Below are 20482 nucleotides of genomic sequence, written 5' to 3'. Positions count from 1 at the left end.
TGCAGAAGCAAAGTGCATCCTTTCTTGCAGTGAAGCACACCTCTGGTTTGAGGCTTGTTAAGAAACTAAAAATAGCGTTACTGATTCTTTGCCCTTAGTTTCAGAGGTGAAAATTTCAAGTTCGTGGACTCTGATTAGCTTCTGAGCTTTGAAATAAAGGAGGAAATGCAAGAATCTAGGGGAGGTGGAGTCTTAATATAGTATTTGCAAGTACTTTTTTTTAACTGATACAAAATAATCAACAGCTGACTTCCTGCTATTTTTTTCAGCTCATTTTCCTCCTCTTCCTTCCCCCACCAGCTATCCTGCTGAAGGAAACGAATGTTAACTCATTGGCTCAAGGTGCCCCTTGCTGGAAATCAGAGCTCTAGAGATTAATGTGCCAGCCGTTACATACCTGAGGTTTTTTTGGTGGTACACGTTTTGTTTATAAACCTGTGAAATAGGGTGTGTTTCATATGGTTCTGCTTTATTTAATAGCAGAAGGTTGCAGCATGTTGTACGTCAGAAGAAATGAGTTGGAGCATATGCTGTGCATTGGCTTCAACAGATCCCAGATGTTTTGTAAGGACCTAGTAATTTCTGCAATAAGTGTTGTAACTACTAATCCTGCTAATGCCAGAATTTTTGATTTTTTGCCAGTTTGAATTTTCTGGTATAATTTTTTTCATATCTATGTTTTCTTTAACAATGTAATCTAACGAAGTATAAATACATGGTAGTACTTAGGAGTAGGTCACAAATACACTGTGAGAGTGCTTCCTTTTATTAAGAGCACTAAATCATGGAGCTGTCTTTTCATTTTGCATACCATGTCCCAGAGCTCCGAGTGACACAAGACAGGCGAGCGCAACAAGCTGCTCTTTTCAAAAGGGGCAGCTGGGGAAATCTGGCAGGCTGTCTGCCTGGTGTCCGGCCACCAAAGGGGTTTACTGGCTTTAGGTGAAAAAGTGGAAATGATCCAATGCTGTGGAAGATCCCCCTGTTCTTTTTCTGGTCGCAGGAGGGGTGTACTTGGAAGTGTGCCTGGAGTTTTGTATGGGGAGTTGGGAAACAAAAGCTTTTACTTTAAGAGTAGGTATATATGACTGGTCTATTGAAGTGCATAGATGAAGATGAAAGTGGACAGTGCAATCAGTTAATAAGATATGAATGAACAATAAGTAGTGTTCAAATTTTATTGCTATTGTAATTTGAAAAGGTTCTTCATAAGAAAAAAGTCCCATGTTTTTCTGGAGAAAATACGTGTCCCATCTAATACATAATACTACTCATCACATGTGTAAAATGGCATAAATCCAGTAGGCTACTGCAGCAGAACAAAAAGCTTTGTCAAGTGACATGGAAACATTTGGAGGGGCACTAAAGAGGATATAATACTCCCCAGCTGGGAGGGGTGCAAAACAAGAGCAAGAGAGTGATGCTCCTGTGAGATGGAGGTGTTGATTTTGAACCGAAGCTACTTTTTCGGTGTTGCTGTTTCCTTAGTGACTTCTTTTCCTCCTTAAGATTTGGTAGTGGCCCGTGGCGTGTGGGAGAGCAGCTTTGTTCCCCTGCTCTATGTAGGATGACTGTGCAACCACAGCTTCACCCTGCAGCACCGTGCTTAAAGTACCTTTAAGAAAAGTGTAGCGTTGCTTCTGCTCTTTGTATTTCTTTGCATCATGTTTTCGCAGTCATATAATACGGCTTGTGAAAATGCTATTCAATGACATGAAAATTAGGTATTCTTAGAAAGCTAGTGTATGTAGTTTAAATTCTGGGTAGTTTGTACATGCCTCAAAGTCTTGTATGAAGTTTTTCATCTGTTAGAGAAGTTTTTAATAAGTCTGGCAATCAATAGCAACAATAGTTTTTCTCCTTATAAAACTGAAACATGGCACTGGGAAAGCTGATCTTGATATGTTACTCAAGCAGATGTAAAGGATTTTGAAAGCGGTGCATGTGTGTAAGTTTGAGAAGGACTTCCCCAGTGTCTTACCAGTGTGTAAACTAACTTACTGCCTAATGCATCTAAACTGTATGTTGTAGCATTTGCTGTTCCACAGTAGCAGCATTTGAAGCTATCTGGTAAAGTACTGTGTAGGTAACTTGTACGATTTTTCATATTGAGGCCATTTTGGTTGTCCATCTTCATATGTTGGCTTAAACAAGGAATGGTTTTGTATGTTAGTAGGTAGATTACTATGCTTAAAGGTTGATGCTCAAAGATTATACTTTGTTTTTAAACATTTGGGCTGAAATTCACAAAAGAGAAGAAATGTAAAGTCCAGGCTGATGTTTTCCACTATTGTGTCAAACTTGCGTTTTGCAGCTTCAGGAGATGTGAACTTACTGACTTTTCCATGGCTTCTTTTCAGGGCAGGTGGTATCGGGTGTGTTGTCCAGACCAAAAGGAATAAATTAAAAGCAGAAATTATTTTTTTTCTTTTTAAGTCCTAAGTCTGAGTTTTCTTGTATTTGCTTAGTTTCCTTTTTAGTTAATATGCTTTTTTCTGTTTCAGGGGAAAAAGGGGAGGTAATTTTCGGTGCTTAACAGATTCAGTGTGAAGGTTTCCTGTGGGCCTAAGATCTACCATGCAAATCTGTGCCTTAGCTGTCCTACAGGCCTGTACTGTTTCGTTATAAAAAGAAACTAAAAGGCTTGGATTAATGCAGAAACAGCAAAAGGCAGCTCCTGTATCACTCTTAATTGCTGTAGGAAGATTATCACTCTTAATTATTAAGCAGGTCAAGCTTATCAGCAACTGCAGAGCTCTTTCATGCATTTTGCTGAGCTGTTCTAACTTAAAATGGTTTCTGTCAAGATGGAAATTTTTGGCTGCGGCTGTAAATAGAAAAAGGAAATGGTTGGGTGCAATGATATTTGACAAGAACGTAACTTCCTATTGCAGTGAGCTCTGCAGCCCCACTGTGCTTCCTGGCAATGGCCTCCCTCCCTCCCTCGCTCAAGGCAGGAGCCAGATTCCCCCAGCCAGAGAAATACTGCATTGCCCCGGCATCTGAAAGTGAAACACTTGGAGGAGGGTTGCTGCTGAATTGACAGTAATTGGCCCTTTGCTCTTCAGCCTAGGGAGATTTTTTGAGTAAAATTGTGTGCTTGATTAAACAATTTTTTTATTTTAACCAGTAAATAGAGAATTGCAACTGATGCATTAAAAAGGCAAGGTCTGTTTTCACTTGGATCTCTTCCTTCTATGCTGCTAATTGTTCCATAGACACTCTGCAGGAACAGAAAACAAGTTTCCTTTTATTTTTAAGGGAATTGATTTAGTTGAGGCAGGTGTGATAGAATCGGTATTTGTTTCTTCTGGAATATCCATCTCTTCCTTTGTCGGATTCCTAATTATGTTAGTACAGGTTTACGCTTAAAAACAGCCCTTGCCACTAACATCTTCCACCATGGTTGTGCCTTTGCAAGGACAGAATTAAGTACTTTACTACAGAATCACAGAACATTAGGGATTGGAAGGGACCTCAAAAGATCATCTAGTCCAATCCCCCTGCTGGAGCAGGATTGCCTAGACCATATCACACAGGAACTCGTCCAGGCGGGTTTTGAATGTCTCCAGAGAAGGAGACTCCACAACCTCTCTGGGCAGCCTGTTCCAGTGTTCGGTCACCCTCACCGTAAAGAAGTTTTTCCTCATATTTATGTGGAATCACAGAATCACAGAATCACAGAATGTTAGGGATTGGAAGGGACCTCGAAAGATCATCTAGTCCAATCCCCCTGCCGGGGCAGGATTGCCTAGACCATATCACACAGGAACGCGTCCAGGCGGGTTTTGAATGTCTCCAGAGAAGGAGACTCCACAACCTCTCTGGGCAGCCTGTTCCAGTGTTCAGTCACCCTTACAGTAAAGAAGTTTTTCCTCATATTTATGTGGAACCTCCTGTGCTCCAGCTTGCACCCATTGCCCCTTGTCCTGTCAAGGGATGTCACTGAGAAGAGCCTGGCTCCATCCTCATGACACTTGCCCTTTACATATTTATAAACATTAATGAGGTCACCCCTCAGTCTCCTCTTCTCCAAGCTAAAGAGACCCAGCTCCGTCAGCCTCTCCTCATAAGGGAGATGTTCCACTCCCTTAATCATCTTTGTGGCTCTGCGCTGGACTCTCTCTAGCAGTTCCCTGTCCTTCTTGAACCGAGGGGCCCAGAACGGGACACAAGATTCCAGATGCGGCCTCACCAGGGCAGAGTAGAGGGGGAGGAGAACCTCTCTTGACCTGCTAACCACACCCCTTCTAATACACCCCAGGATGCCATTGGCCTTCTTGGCCACAAGGGCACACTGCTGGCTCATGGTCATCCTGCTGTCCACTAGGACCCCCAGGTCCCTTTCCCCTACGCTGCTCTCCAACAGCTCTGTCCCCAACTTGTACTGGTACATGGGGTTGTTCTTGCCCAGATGCAGGACTCTGCACTTGCCCTTGTTATATTTCATTAAATTTCTCCCCGCCCAACTCTCCAGCCTGTCCAGGTCTCTCTGAATGGCTGCGCAGCCTTCCGTTGTGTCAGCCATTCCTCCCAGTTTTGTGTCATCAGCGAACTTGCTGACAGTGCACTCTATTCCCTCATCCAAGTCATTAATGAATATATTGACTAGAACTGGTCCCAGTACCGACCCTTGAGGGACTCCGCTAGACACAGGCCTCCAACTGGACTCTGTCCCATTGACCACCACTCTCTGGCTTCTTTCCTTCAGCCAGTTCACAATCCACCTCACTACCCGATCATCCAGACCACACTTCCTCAGTTTAGCTGCGAGGATGCTGTGGGAGACCGTGTCAAACGCTTTACTGAAATTGAGATAGACCACATCCACAGCTTTACCATCATCTATCCACCTGGTTACGTCCTCATAAAAGGCTATCAAGTTGGTTAAGCATGACTTCCCCTTGGTGAAGCCATGTTGACTGCCCCTAATGATCCCCCTATCCTTGATGTGCCTAGAGACAGCACCAAGAACAAGTTGCTCCATCACCTTTCCAGGGATGGAGGTGAGACTGACTGGTCTATAGTTACCCGGGTCCTCCTTCCTGCCCTTTTTGAAGACTGGAGTGACATTCGCTTTCCTCCAGTCCTCAGGCACCTCTCCCGTTGCCCACGACTTAGCAAAGATGATGGAGAGTGGCCTAGCAATGACTTCCGCCAGCTCCCTCAGCACCCGCGGGTGCATCCCATCAGGGCCCATGGATTTATGGACGTCCAGGTTGCTTAATTGGTCCCTGACCCAGCCCTCATCAACCAAGACAGATTCCTCCTCTATCCTGACTTCTTCTGGGGCCTCAGGGGTCCGGGGCTCCTCAGGACAGCCTCCAACAGTATAGACAGAGGCAAAGAAGGCATTCAGTAACTCCGCCTTCTTTTTATCCTCTGTCTCCAGGGCCCCCACCTCATTCATCAGTGGGCCTACATTGCCTCTAGTGTTGGCTTTACCTGCAATGTACTTGAAGAAGCCCTTTCTGTTGTCCTTGACCTCTCTTGCAAGGTTTAATTCCAAGGAGGCCTTAGCTTTCCTAGTTGCCTCCCTACATCCTCTGACAACAGACTTATATTCCTCCCAAGTGGCCAGCCCCTCCTTCCACGATCTGTACACCCTCTTCTTCCACTTGAGTTTGCCCAGCAGTTCCCTGTTTAACCATGCAGGTCTCCTGGTACCCTTCCTTGACTTCCTGCCTGCTGGGATGCTCTGATCTTGAGCTCGGAAGAAGCAGTCCTTGAATGCTAACCAACTATCTTGGGCCCCCTTACCTTCTAGTACCCTGTCCCATGGGATTTCCCCTAGCAATTGCTTGAAAAGGCCAAAGTTGGCCCTCCTGAAGTTCAGGGTTGTGATTCTGCTAGCTATTCTGTTCCTGCCACATGAGATCCTGAACTCTACCATCTCATGGTCACTACAACCAAGGCTGCCCTCAACCTTCACCGCTTCAACCAGACCCTCCTTGTTAGTGAGGATCAGATCCAGCAGCGCTCCTCTCCTAGTTGGCTCATCCACCATTTGCATCAGAAAGTTATCATCAATGCACTGGAGGAACCTCCTGGACTGAGGATGGCTGGCTGAGTAGGCCTCCCAGCAAATATCAGGGTAGTTGAAATCCCCCATGACAACCAGGCCCTGTAATTGAGAGACTGCTCTCAGCTGCCTGTAGAAGGCCTCATCACCCTCCTCATCCTGATCCGGTGGCCTGTAACAGACACCCACAACAGTATCACCCCTGCCAGCCTGCCCCTTAATTCGCACCCACAAACTCTCAACTCGCTCCTGATCCGCCCCTGGACAGAACTCAATACATTCTAGCTGCTCACTCGCATAAAGAGCAACTCCACCACCTCTCCTTAGTGGCCTGTCTTTCCTGAACAGGACATAGCCATCCATGACCACATTCCAGTCATGCGAGGCGTCCCACCAAGTCTCTGTAATTGCCACTAGATCATAGCCCCCGACCGAACACGGATTTCTAACTCCTCCTGTTTATTCCCCATGCTGCGTGCATTGGTGTGTACAGGCATTTCAGGGAGCGAGCTGAGCACACCGATTTCACCCCAGGGGGATGGGAGGCCTCCTGGTCTACCTCAACACTAGAGCATTGCCCCAGTGCTGCAAGCCCAGCTACTACCCCATCCCCCTTCGAATCTAGTTTAAAGCTCTCCGAATGAGCCCTGCTAATTCCTGTCCCAGAACCCTTTTGCCCCTACGACATAAACCTTTCCCATGTATTACCGTCACGCCTGTTGTCTTATAAAACCTAATAAGTAAAAAATACGTGTGCTTTCCTTAGGTACAAGGCAGGTGGGTTTGCGGTCTGTCTTCTGCCTTTCTTAAGGTTCTTTTATCCTACGTCTTTCACAGGGCCGTGCTGTGAAATTTGACTGCTTTCAGTAAAATGCTTTGAAAACTGTGGGTAGGGAACGGTCATTTAAATTTCATGGTGTTTCAGCAGAAGGCTTGCAGTTAGTGCTTTGCTTTTAGCTGGCGAAGGCAGCATGCTGACACTGTGGAAGCCTTTTATCTAGGCACTTCTCCATGCACCCTTTTCTCTAGGGTTTGTGTTTTCAAAGTGTCTGAAAAAGGCTGCAAGCAGCACATCTCCACTTGAAAATATTTCATTTTCAGTTTAGAGACTCTGGGCAGGAGCTTGGATAAACAGCGTGATCTTGCAAAGGTGTGGAGTCTCATAGCTCCTCTTGAAGTGATTTTGAGTTGAGCAGCGTTCTTCAAAAAGCAGCCGTTTATTTACATTTATGAAGTAGGCCAGGGTGCTTTCAGGTTTCACTGCCTTTCTTAATGCTTCTTAATTAAGATAGGCAAAAGTTAACATCTCAGAAATGATTTGTGATTTTAGCATCAGTTTTTAAAGAACAAACCTGGGTTATGCAGGCAGTTTAAAGGGTTTTGTTTTTTTTTGGAGGGTTTGGCAACTACAGGGTAAGCAAATTACTTGAAAAAAGTGAATTTAGCTAAGAAGCTTTGAGGTTTAAAAAAGGAAAAAAAAATAGCATGAGCTGCTTTGTGTGCCTTTGGGATTTGTGTTTTTATTTCGCGTACTCATGGACTAGAAGCATTCTTTAAAAAGACATGAAATGCAGTATTTTCTCATAACCTCAGAAGTCCAGGACCTGGTAATTCAAGATAAAACTTCAAGAATGCCAAGGCTTCTGATGGAGCCAAAAGTGTATGTTTGTGTTAGGCAAGTGACTCTCTTAGTTTGTTTTGGGAAGAACCAAAAAAAAGAGTAAACTTTATAGTTTCTGCGATTTTAACAGAGGATTGCTGACTTCTTAAAAAAAGTTAAATTGTAAAGAAGCTTTTAAAAAAGAAAACTAAAGGCTTTGTTTCAGAGCAGTTATCATTGTCTTAAGTACTTAGAGATCGCCTTATGAAATATTGCAAAATAAACAGGCAATTGTTAAATTATATGCAGCAAAAAGGAAAATCAAGGTGGATGTTCTGCTTGCCAGGATATTTGGGATCAGCTGGCAGCGGTAGAGGTGCTTTGATGTGCATTTTGAACTAGTGGGCCCCGTACGCTCATCCAAAACAAGTAACTTAGATATTTCTCAGCCTAGCTGAAACAAGACTCCTCCTTTTTTTGTGTCAACAAGTAGTTGCAGGTTCAGCTTAGGCCACATGGGTGCCTGATTTGCGTGCCCAATTCAATGATAAACCAGGTCTGTGCTTGAGGGTTTCTAGGGGTTTATATACCTTTTGATTTTTAAAATTTCTGCCTTTTTTTTTCCCCCTGCTCAAGCAGACTGTCTGTCCAAGATGTCTAAAAAATTCAGGGTCCCCCTGGCCTGTCTCTAGAGAGCGTTGGCTGTTGCTTGAAAACTGGGTGGCTAAAGGATTTTGAAAGAAGGTTTCAGAAAACAATTTCAAATGAACTCAAGTCATTGTGAATTAATTTCTTAATTTAGTACAGATTTCAGTTATTTCAGAAGTTGAGGACTGATTTATGAGGGGGAATAATTCCATTCTGTTGTTAAACATGCTTTATTGCGCTGCTGCTAAAATACAAACCAAAGGCACATCTGGAGAAGAGAGCCTTGTGTTTTCACCAGGATGCTCGCTATAGCACTTCGTGCCTCACTGCTTATCTTCTCTGCTAGATTTCTTCATGAGTTTTATTCTAATTTTTATCATGGTCCGCATTTGACTTCTTTGGACATTTTTCAAAGAGGCTGAATGTGAGTGTAGGGAGAAAAGCCAATTTTTTTTTTATCTGTGTCCTTCCATTCACGTCCTGTTGAGAAATGCGACTTTATAAGCGCTACACTGTGAGATACTGTGAGTTTGATCATTACAGTTATGTTGTAGTTTTGTAATAAGTAAAACTGAAGCACTGCTGGCTTAGGGAACTATTCTGTGAAGGGTTTGTGTAAACGTTATTGCAGAATTATAGAGGAAGAGGGAGCACAGGCAGTGAGAGGAGAGAAGGTTACCCAGAAAGACAACTGCTGGCAGTGGAAACACCAGGGCTAGAGGAGGGGAGCAGAGGGGGCTGCTCAGGTTGCTGGAGGAGAGTGATATACGAGGGGCCGAATGGAAGCAACGGAGAATGGTTTGTGTTTTACACGTCGAGCTGGGCTTACCTACCTCTGTCTCAGTATTTTTGGAAGTCAACTAAGTATCAGCCCACTGAAACTTTGGTGAGCAGGTCTTGGCTATATGCTGCTTTGCCAATTTCAGAAGCTTAAAAAAAAAAAAAAAGAAAAAGATTGCTAGGCCTGTCTGCTTAAATCATGACTTTGGCCATAAATCATGGGATTTGCTTTTAGGGAGATTGTCTCCTCCATTTCACTGGTTTATTTTGGTTTAGCTCCCCTTCCCTATTTTCCTGTAGCCAAAACATGTGAAATAGCAGGCATGCATACACACATGTTATTTGATGGGTAACACCGTTTGGCCTTTCCTGCTTTCCACAGTCTAAGATTCGGTCCCTGATGTACATAGTGTTCAGAGGAAATAAAGACAACCACCCTTCTTCCAGAAGCAGCATAGCTCTCTGGTAAAGCATGTAAGTGAATTCCTAACGACGGGTTGCCAATCCCAAGCATTCAGAAGCAGTGAGTCAGTCCTCCCCCTCTTCCCTAAACAATGCAGTGCTAAAAATACTGGAGTTTTTTGCCTTCTATGTTTTCAGTGTTTAAAATTCACATTTTTGTTCTTTTACCTGCTGGGCTTTTTTTTTTTTTTCTTTAAAAAATAAAAAAATCTACAAAGACTGAGCGGTTCATGTGTTATCACTGGAGTCTGGCTGGGGTGTTCATATGTTATCACCTGACTCTTGGGTCGGTACGGGGCTTCGGGAGAAGTCCTGTAAGTCTCCGGAGGCGAGGTGGCAAGTGTGGCAGGGCTGAGGCCATAGGGAGCCATGCAGGTGCCATGGCCCTACAGGGACACCCCACGTATAGCTTGCCTGTGAGCTGTATAGGGCTGTTGCAAGGTGAATGTATTTTGTGATTACTGAGGACTCTTTCTGCCTCTAGGAAAAAAGTTAAATTTGGTTACCAAAAAAATCTTAATTTAAAAATATTCCTGTTTCTGTTTTCGGCCCAGTTGCCTTGATGGTAAATGCAAGTTTTAATTTCATATGCCAAACAATTTTATCATCTCTTTCAAAGCTTCTGTGTGTCTTTAAGGAGCTGCAGTTTAACCTTCATAACTCCTGCTTGGTGCTTTTACTGCCTTTGGTAAATGGGAGGTTGAGAGAAGAAGAGGGACTAGGAGACATGACAAACCAAAGCTTTGTGTCAGTTCTGCAACAGACTTTGGTTCAGCTGCTGTTTCTATTTCTGTGTCTGTTTCCTCTTAATTAACTGTTTTCATTTGTCAAAATACTTTCTTTGCATCAGCTGTAATCAAAATTATTAAAAGTATTTGGGTTTGGTTGTTTCTGTATGTGTGAATCTCATCCTCTTAGTCTGCTTTTTGTTTATCAGGTGTAGTCTAGTGGAATGAATGTAAAATTAGTAGGTAGATGAGGGTTTTTTAATTTCATTTCTCTGTTTCAGTTTACATACAAAAGTTGTGCTTTCCTGTACAATATATACATACATGCTTTCGTATCTCAGAACCTCATCCTGTGGGTCCATTAATATTCCTGCACTGAACATACGAAGTGTTAAAATGCCAAACATAAGTCAAATTTTACTTCTGTCAATATACTGAAAAATAACACAGTACTGCCTAAGCAGATTCACTCAAAAAGGACCTCTTGTATGTTAAAGAATTGAGTCCTTTTAGCCTGCTTCCAAGAAAACCCTGCAACCATAAAGAAAAAGACCTGACAATAAAATGCCTTCCCCTGACTTGCTTTTTCTTCAGCTGTGAACAATGAGCACAAAAAGGAAGAAGAAAGGGCACCAAGGTGCAATTACAATTCTCAGCTACAGATGTTACTATCTGAATTGTGAGATATGCATCCTAAGGTAATCTAAAGTAATCAATTAAAGTAAAGAAATAAAGATACAAGGAAGGCTTGAAGGAGCTAATAGAAGAAAAAGAGGCACTGGGATGAACTTCCTTCCAGGAAACCCCTTTGCTTTGGCTCAGAGGCAGCTTGTTCTGCAGATTGCTGAGTGTTTTTATATATAATTAGATAAATTAAATCAGTTTTGAAGTTTTATTTAAAAAAATAAAAAGGCACAACAAAACCAAAAAACCACCAACACAAAACCCAGCAATCTATTCAGAGTAGATCTGGCCTTTTGTTTGGATTTTTAGGAGAAATACTTTTCTTGTGATTTTGGCTAGTGAAGTATGAATAATACTGTTATGAAGAAAGATCTTTTGTTGTTGCACTTTGGGGGAAATAAAAGGGTCTTTGCTTATTTGGAACAAATGTTTGTGTATAAAATATATTGCATATACATACAAGGTTTTGGGGCTGTAAATAAATATCTGAAAATCACACTGACCTGGTTGTTTACCTGTTTTTGCAAATTACATCAGAGTAACAGAACTGGAAGAAGTGAGGGCAAAACAATTTCAGCTGTGTGTTTAACAGCACACTCAACACGTGTGTAGCCAGCATCCCTATGTTAGCATCTCCTTTTGTTAGTCCCACATAGACAGGACACCAAAACGTTCTTTCCTGGAGCAGGAAATGTAAAAGGCTGGAACTTCTCCATGTTCCTCTGTTCCCCTTTCCCTACAGATAAGTGCCTCTGGGGCTTCTTAGTGGAGGGCATATGATGGCTTAAGATTTTATAGCTCATGCTCCTTTTAAAAAAAGCCTACAAGCCCAAGCCAAACATGCTGCTCTAGGGCAACACACTTCTCCACTTACACAGGCGGTCGGGGGTTCTTGCATTCCTCCATCCTGGTCCGCTCTCCTGGGGTCACCCCTCCTCCTCACCCCACTTTCCCCTTCAGCCCCTGTTTGCGTGCTCCCCATCCGCCTTTCTCCTCGGCGAGCATCCCCGCGGCTGGGAATAGGGTGTGCGCTCAGGATTTGCCCCTCTCTGTTGGATGTTTTGTGTGAATCCCAGGTGATGAGCTGGAGCTGCAGGTCTCTCGGGCTCACCCTCTCCTGCCTCCCAGAGCCTGATCCCCTTCTTCCCCCTGCCCTGGGTGACTGCGTGGAGCCTTCCCTCGCCTCCCCAATGTTTCAGCTGTTGTTATTTTTTCTTTCTGGAGATGGATGGTCCAGGGTATCAGCGTTTTAAATATATTGTGAGGATAGAGAAGAGGAAGGGCATTGAATTGTTAAGCTGGGAAGTGATAATGGGGACAGTTAAACTAGTTTTTTGATACAAAGGCAGTTGCTACTAAGTGTTCAAAGTAGTTGCCAGGAGTTCCCTAGCTCTCTTCTATTTCTTTCTCCCATTTCCCTCCAGTTCTGTTCACTTGTGCTTAAAAATGTCCCCTGAAATGTTGGAATTGACCTGCTGTATCAGGATTTATCATTCAGAAGTCTGTGTTCAACTGGTCTGCCTGAAAAAAACAGAGAGATGTCATCAAGTGTGGAGTCTGGCTTTGTTAGATGGCATGCTTAATGTGATATTAGCTGATTTTAAAAGCAATTACAGAGTAGCTGGAAACCAAGCTTTTTCTGTTACGAAGGGGGCTGTTTCTCCACGTTTGTTGTTTCAAGACTTCCGTTCTTAGGCTGATATTTGTATGTCTTTCCCAGGCCTGTAACATTCTCATGAAACGACCTGTGTACTTTTTTGGACATGTCATCTGCAGCCAAAAGAGAAATTTTTGGTATAATTTGAGGTGAATCTATTAGTGAGATGAGGTTCTTAAACAAAAAAAAAAAAATACAAAAAGTAAATGTTTTCTTTTAAAAAGTGACTTCAACTTTTAAATGCCTTAAAAAAATCGCCTTTGACATTTATTTCCGTGTCAGATGCCCTGCAGAGATCTGAATGTGTTGAATTGTATTTGGAGTGTGGGGATTCAGAAGGGTGTTCTGCCAGTTTCCAGCTGACTTTGAGACACGTTGGAGAATCACAGTTCTAATGCAGATGGGCCTGTCCCTTTTTGTCTGTAGTGGTAGGCTTTAAAATGCATCCTGGTTGTTCAGGTGTGATGGACAGAGTGATCCTCTGCCCATTCCCACTATTCCAACCTGTCGTCTTCTCCCGTGGGGGAAAAAAAAAACAAACAGTGGTGGATTTCTCTTTCCACTAGTCCTGCCGTTGAATAAACTCAGCTCTCAAGTTATTTTTTGGCACTGGTTTGGGGCCGCTGATAAGCAGTGCACGCGCCCAGGAGCTGGCCAGCAGGCAGGGTTATGAGCACAGCGCCGTAGGAATGTGACTGTTCTGCTTTCGGGGCCAGGCTGGGGCTTGGAGCAATTTGGCAGCTTTTGTGGGGTGAAGAGCAGAAGCTGGATGTATTGTAACCATGGACCTGCTCCTGGGGCTGCTGGGGAGCGGTGTGCAGGGATGCTCTGAAGTGACCTCCATGCTTGGGAGTCAGCTCAGAGCCTGGAGAGTTTGTTAGCAGAGGCTTAGCGTCAGCCATCGCAGGTCCAGGCTGCCTTCTCCGCGAGGAATGGGACGGCAGCCCTGGGATCCCTGCTGCTGCTGCTGCTCTCACAGGGCTTTTCCAGTTTTCTGACTAGTAGAGGCTTGGCTGTGATTGTTGTCTGAACAATAATACAGTGCATTTTTAAGAACCAGTGCTACAGCATGGCCTTGTTCACCCAAACCGAATGAAGTGCAGTCTCCTACACCCACAGCTGCGTTTGCACCCCGTGCATTGGGTGCAGAGAGTGAGGGATGAGAGGAAAAGAGCTGATGCTGCAAGCGCTCCCAGAAGGAAGATTAGTAAGCCTTGGAGAGCCGCTGCCAATTACACAAATTGGCACAGAGGAGCACTCAGCTGCTTGCCCTTCTCGGCAAAGGTTTTTGTGGTGGGAAAAGGTATTTCAGCCGTACCTGTAAGATGCTAGAAACTTAAGTGGTGATGGGGTTCAGAGTGATACTTACTGCATAAACTACTGGCTTAACTTTTATTTTGCTATATGTGCGTGTGCATATAAAAAAAGGATCTGAGGACCCTTAAGAAATGTGCCTTCCCCCAAATGCCTGGGGCTTTTACTGTAGTAGTAATTCTAATTTGTGTGTGTTTACAACAACAGTACTCAGACTTTCCTGCTGGGTACATCTCTGAGGCTGACTTTTGGAAGGGGAAGAAGATGCTGGTTGCTGTGGTGTTTCTAGGAATGGAGCAAGAGTCAGCTGGGGCAGAGTCAAGGTGGCTGGAAGGAGACTGTCATTCACCCAGACTTCATAGTTCTGCATCATCTGTTCTTTCGTTATTTTCTAGCCGCTCCCGAGAAACTACCTGGATATATTGCATTCCTCCTGCTACAGCAGCAAGGGAGTTTTTGCTCCCTTGTACGAGAAATGTTTTCATAAAAGTTGCAGGTTTTCATAATAATAAAACCGATTTCTCCTGACTGGTAATAAATTTTGATATCTCTGTTGGTTTGGAATATAACAACAGAATTATGTAGGTACTTTAATATATTAAAGGTGCAGTGTTACAGAACTACATTTTTAAATTGGGGACCAATTAACTGTACTACCACACATTATGCAAAGCAGCTGGGTAACTAATGAGACCACAGTCCGTCCCTCCCTTCTCAGACTCATCCTTGCTAGGATGCTTATTAGCATCATCCAGGAAAGATGAAACTGGTCCCGGCAATGCAATATGCAGACTGCTTCTGGGGAAGTTTTTAACAGCATAGCACTGGGTACGTAGATGTAATGAACAAGTGCTGGGCTTGTTTTTTACCACTGTGGTTGTTGGGACTTTTGGAGGAGAAGTTTTAATTGAGAAAGTGGTGAAGATATCTTGGGATTTCTGTCTATGTTATAGGGCATCAACTCATGTTGAAATAAGCTAAAAACGTGCTAGAACTGATGGGAACTTTGTTGTGACTTTTCCTATGGCAGAGCAAAGATGATGATGTGTGTGTTTCACTGTATTTCTTGCTCTCTTTTGAGTATAAGAAACAAGTTGGCTTTTGCATTAAAGCCACAGCTAGGCAAGGACTTGTTTTGATGTCGGCTTTTGCCCAAGCTGCTGTTTACTCCTCTACCTCTGCACCTCTCACGTGTGCTCGTACCAGTGCTTGTGTGAATGTTGAATTGATGAGACTGGGGATCTGCTCCACACTGACATAATTTTCATTCCCGAGGACCCTTAAGTTGTTTTCATAGAATCATAGAATGGTTTGGGTTGGAAAGGACCTTAAAGATCATCTAGTTCCAACCCCCATTTCCCTCTGTAGTTCACTGCGCAGCCCCATAATCAGGTGTATCAGCATGACTGAGGGGATATGTGTGAGGAAGGGAGGTTGTCCAAGTCAGCATTGCCTCTAAAAATGGGATACTTCTCAAACTGCACTTTTACTGGCATGAGTTTTCCAGCATGTGCTGTTGTATGGAAACCTTCTTAAAAAGGTCAGTCTTAAGGCAGTGAGAGGAATGTATGAAAAGATTTGGAAATAGAGTGTGTTTAGAATATAAAGAGTCAGAGCCTGTAACGTATCTTCCTTCCCTGCAATGTGTAGCATGATGCCCACTAAATACTAATTGTGGCTTCTTTTCCCTTTTTTTTTCAGCTTCTCAGCAAAGATGCCTCCAAATGGGAAGGCCTTACATTTTCACCCGTCAGTTCTGCATTTTGGAATGCAGTGAGTATCTTACATTATTCTCATTTTGATTGATAACAAAGCGGGGAGGAACAACTATACTGGGCTGCATTTGGGTAAAGAGGATTAGCTGAGAACATGCCATACTCTGAAAAAAAGAGAAATAGAAAGTAATGGCCACAGAGTTGGAACTGTCTTTCTTGCCTTGCAATACATTGTAAATGAAAACCAATATAGTTCTAGGAAGGTGGAAAAGGGAAGAGAGAACCATAACACATTCTGGGTACATTTCAGGTGATTCTGCATGGATGTCAAATCAGTTCTTAATGCTGGTTGTTCATTTCTTGGAAAAATGCCTTCCTAGGGGAGGTGGAGCTTGTTGCTTCCTTTAACTTCTGAAAATAAAATCCAGAAGGTCCCAGGCAAAACATACTGGTAGAATACTTGAGATTTTTTTTTTTTTTAGTTCTCCTCTAAGAAAACAAAAAATTATTCTTAAATGATAATCAGCCTTTGGTCAGAAATATGGTCCCCTTGTGAGTTAAAGGAATGTTTCAGAGGACGCACAGAATCAATGTATAAGATGCTGGGTTTTAGAATGTATTAGCTAAAGCAGAAGCCTTAAGAGAATCATTGCTTTAGCTGACAAAACAGGACTTTGGTTATTTAAACTTTTTTATTCAAAACTTTGTGCCTCGTAAGGGTTGTTTTTTTTCTTAAACTCCGGGTGGCTCACATGAGTTTTGGCTAAGTGCACCTCTCACATCCCAATGTTACTTATTTGTCTTTGTATACTAAAGGGCAAAATTTGTTTGGCATGTTTCCAAAGAATAGTTTCAACTAGGAAATTGTTGCATATCAACATGTTTTAGAGTGATTTGTGTTTATTGCTTTTTTTGTGCATTGCCTGTGCTTATAAAGTGAGTAATTTCTTTCTCTTTTTTTCCCCCTCCCTTTAGATTACTGGGGTTACCCAGAGCTAAAATGCTGCATGCCTACAACCCTAGTAGAGATAGAGAAGTTGTAGTGAATTCAGTGTTTACAGCTACTAGACAGTTTCATGTGTCTCCTGCTCATAGCCGGGTGAGTGTTGATGTACTTTTGGAAACTATGTAATGGCCAAGTGCCAAGCCTTCGTGCTTCCTTTGGCCTAAGCTTTTCATTCTGTGTTTTTTCTTCATGCTTTTTTGTAGGACCTCCAACTTTTTTTCTGTTTTGCTAGCATTTTTTTTTGCTCACTTCTACTTAGACATCCAAAACCTACAGTAGGAAATGTCTTTTACAGTAACAGAGAAAGAGAAGAATTTTTCAGTGTTAAAGAGGCTGTTTAAATCTCATTGTGCTCTATGCAGCATTATGCAGTAATCCACAGGCATGTGGGTGTTCTACAGCCTTGAATTTTCAGTCTTTTGAATGGTCTTCCATATTCCTCAAAAAAACCTGCAGTGAAATGTTTTATACATTTTGTATTGCAATTATGAGCATAATTGCCTTATGATCTAAGACCGTTATTTTAACTCTGAATTTCTTTAACGATGTATAACAATATCATGCATGTTTTAGAATTAGCTGCTCTGATCTCAGTTCAATGAAGCTCAGATTTTATCCTCCGCTGATGTGCAAAGGGTTTTTATTATGCCTTATCTGATTTGTGTCTTTAGTATGGCTGAATGGGTATTACTGTGCAGACGTAAATGTATTGTTCTTTCAGTTAGACCTATTTGGTTACTAATTGTGTTGCCCAAGTTCAGCTTTGACTCATTTGACTATATAGCGCAGTGGGGATTGATTCACTTTGTAATAGGTATCTATATGTGAGGAAGCGTTTTTGTGCACGCAGAGGCTGTCAGTGCTGCATGATTACCTTCTCGTGCAAAAAGGAGTCTTGACGAGGTCAGTCAAGAGCTAGCTGAGAAACTCCAGCTATAATATGGCGAGTTGCTGCATGGTCTCAGTTCTTCTCTGTAGTAAGAGTCGAGAGTTGTGGACAGATGAAACTTCTCAGTGCTGAGGCTCTGCATAGTGGGATCTACAGATAGGGCTGTACCTGTGGAAATGTCTGTTGGGCTGTGTGACTGAATGGTGGGTGTCACGATCACCGGCACCGAGCAAGCAAGCTTCTTTGTGGTGTCTGCAGGTGATTCCAGCGATGGGAAAAATTTCTTTCAGAGTACTCTTCCTGCCAACAGAAGAAGGCAGTATTGAAAGCTCAGTATTTATAAATACCTCATCTCACGGAGTACTTTCATATCAGGTAACTACTCTTATTTTTAGCTTAAGTTGTGGATTTACTTGTAAAAAGTGATTTTCATATATTTTGATCATAGAGACTTTCAAAGTTCATTGAATTCCTGATACAAATCAGGTGGGGTAATGTTTACAATTCATCCCTTTTACCAGATCTTGCTAGTCTCATGATCCCTCGTACATGTATATGATTAAAATCACTACTGTTAATAGGGCTACTTGTGGTGGTAAAACTAAGTGTATTTGCATATGTGTACTTACAAGATCATGATCCTGTCACTACTAGTTGGTTTCATACAATACTGCAGTCTAGACTGCACTGTACTGAAATGCGTTTGTCATGAAAAACCTATTTAGGAAATATTTTACGTGTTTTTCAGCTACTCTGCAGGGTTTTATGTAAACACATTGGGGATGTAGCACAGGGTGAGAGGTTTAAGCCCTTAAAACATGAAAGTCAAAGTTATGGTTGTGCATTAAAGCTGTCTATTGTCTGATTAACTAGTGAATCCAAGCAAGTCTTAAGCTTTTTTTTTATTTTTACAAGGGACATTATCTACTCCAAATTCTTTGCTTTTATTGATTTGTTAAAGAAAAATCTGACTCTGAATTCAGTGATTTAAAAACAATGCCAGCTTTAATCAACCATCCAGCTATTCCATTCCCATGCTTTGATACTGTGCTGGAAAACAGAGCTCCTTAAATTGAAGCATAGGTAAGTTCAATTGAAATACATGTTTTTTAGCAAAAATGTTGCATTTATCTAGTATTTATTATTAGACATAATGCCACATTTGGCAGGAACTTTTCATCCAGGATGAGGGAAGAGTGCATTATAGAGTGATTGACCTTTTCTTTTTGACATCTGTCCTCTCCTTGCACTCACTCCTGACCCCTTGATTTATTGCCTGGTCAGTTCAGCCAGGGCCTTTTATCAACAAGTTACAGGGAAGCAGTTGTCAGTGTCACCAAAAAATCAGTTTGTCTCCTGTTGGATTGCTGCTAAAATCAGTAATGGGCTGGTTTTCATGGACAATTTCACCAGCCACCTGAAACAGAGGAAGCAGCTGCCCATGATTTCAGCTTGCATTAGGTTTAAGAGTTTCAAAATGGGGCATAACTTGAGTGGTTGATGCATTTACAGTGCTCTTGAGAGCCCAAAAGCCTTGAAACGTATTTCATGTTTCTAATGCATTCGTGCAAGAGTATGTACAGAAGATTCACCCAAGTGGAGAAGAGGTACCATTATAGTAAAATGTACTTTGTAAATGCATCCATAAAAAAAAATTAGCATATTTCTTTTGATCTGATATTTTCTATCGGTAGTCAGAGATCTTCAGTGGACATACAATGCATTGTATTATCCTCTTAATTAAAAAATGTGGGTTTTTTCTATTAAAAAGAAAAATCTTTGCATACAAGTGAAAAGTCCCAAGGCATTTTTCTTAACCTCTAATGATTTTTTTTTTCCTGTTATCTTGCGTCTCATTGTCATAAACTAACCTTGGTGGAGCAGAATATGAATGCAGTAAAAACATTCAACTTGCATATCGTATAGTGCTCTGAAAACTGCAGACTTTCAGAAACAAGTTGATCAAAAATTATTTTACTTAATTTTTAAGGCAAAGCCATTGAATCCAGTATGCAATTGCACTAGTTACAAAGTTTTTCCAGAAATTACTGCACTGCCAAATGGTGCTATGTGTATTGTAATTGCCTGAAGAATAGTAAGAGAGTTTAGATACTTTCTTTATGAGGTAACCTGATGCTGTGCTGGTGAGTGCTTTGTTTTCTTCTTGTAATAGTGCCTGAATGAATGAGGATGCTAAAGTGCCGTTTATGTGTATGGCTGGTTTCCACATTGGAACTTTATAGATATAAATTGTCTTTTAAAAGAATCTAATGTGAAAAAGCAGTCTGTTTCTTGGGAAGATTGTTATTATTAGCAAAATAGTTTTGTATGTTACTGTGATAACTGAAATACTAGATGTTGATGTAATGACCATTTTTTGAACACTAGGTTTTTGGAATGGGAACTCTGACGTCTTCTCCAGAAGAGCCTAGAGTGCAGCTAGCAAACGCCTACTTACTGCTTCCACACATTCAGAACATCCAGGCATCACAAACACTGGTACAGTATACATTTCAAATGGAGATGAAACACAAATCTTCTTAGACATAAAAGGTTTTTGACCTCAGGTTGTTGGGATGTAAGGAACGTTAACAAAAAGTCCAAGTACCAGTGACTGCAGGAGAGAGGTCGCAACATACAGGGCTACTGTGATGAGCTGGTGTTCTGGTTTTCCGAGACAGTCTTTGGCGTTTAAACTATTCCCACTTGCTCTTGTTCATGCTCCTGTGGTGTGCTGTCCTCTCAGTTGCGCTGACAAAACTATATGTGAGGCCCTGCTCTGAACGAAACTGGAGAATTGATCTGTCCTAAAAAAAATGAACTTTATACTATAAAGTTGGGAGGGGGGCTGTTTTGTTTTGTTTCAGGTCTGTTTTGGTCTGTTTTCTTCAGACCCATTGCCCATGCTGGTTCACAGCAGGGCTGTGCCAAGAGTTTGCCACAGTTAAAAAGCATGGCATGCTGCGTGGATGAGAAC

The 20482-nt window shown here is 42.2% G+C and overlaps 1 protein-coding gene across 6 annotated transcripts in view; it reads left to right on the top strand.

Annotated features, from left to right (window-relative positions):
• Positions 1-20482, top strand: part of TMEM131L (transmembrane 131 like) — an 87118-nt gene that overhangs the window by 23648 nt on the left and 42988 nt on the right. For 5 of the 6 annotated variants that reach the window (XM_068403482.1, XM_068403486.1, XM_068403478.1 and 2 more), the window contains exons 4-7: positions 15597-15668; positions 16586-16709; positions 17764-17880; positions 19894-20004. In XM_068403482.1, the coding sequence (XP_068259583.1) occupies positions 15597-15668; positions 16586-16709; positions 17764-17880; positions 19894-20004 (424 nt within the window). Of the gene's footprint in view, positions 1-15596; positions 15669-16585; positions 16710-17763; positions 17881-18459; positions 18589-19893; positions 20005-20482 lie in introns of those variants that run through there. The other variant, XM_068403483.1, reaches the window with a different exon arrangement.

This window comes from Nyctibius grandis, chromosome 6 (assembly GCF_013368605.1).
Source record: "Nyctibius grandis isolate bNycGra1 chromosome 6, bNycGra1.pri, whole genome shotgun sequence".
In the NCBI taxonomy this organism is placed as follows: Eukaryota; Metazoa; Chordata; class Aves; order Nyctibiiformes; family Nyctibiidae; genus Nyctibius; species Nyctibius grandis.
This window is presented reverse-complemented; position numbering and strand designations above follow the sequence as displayed.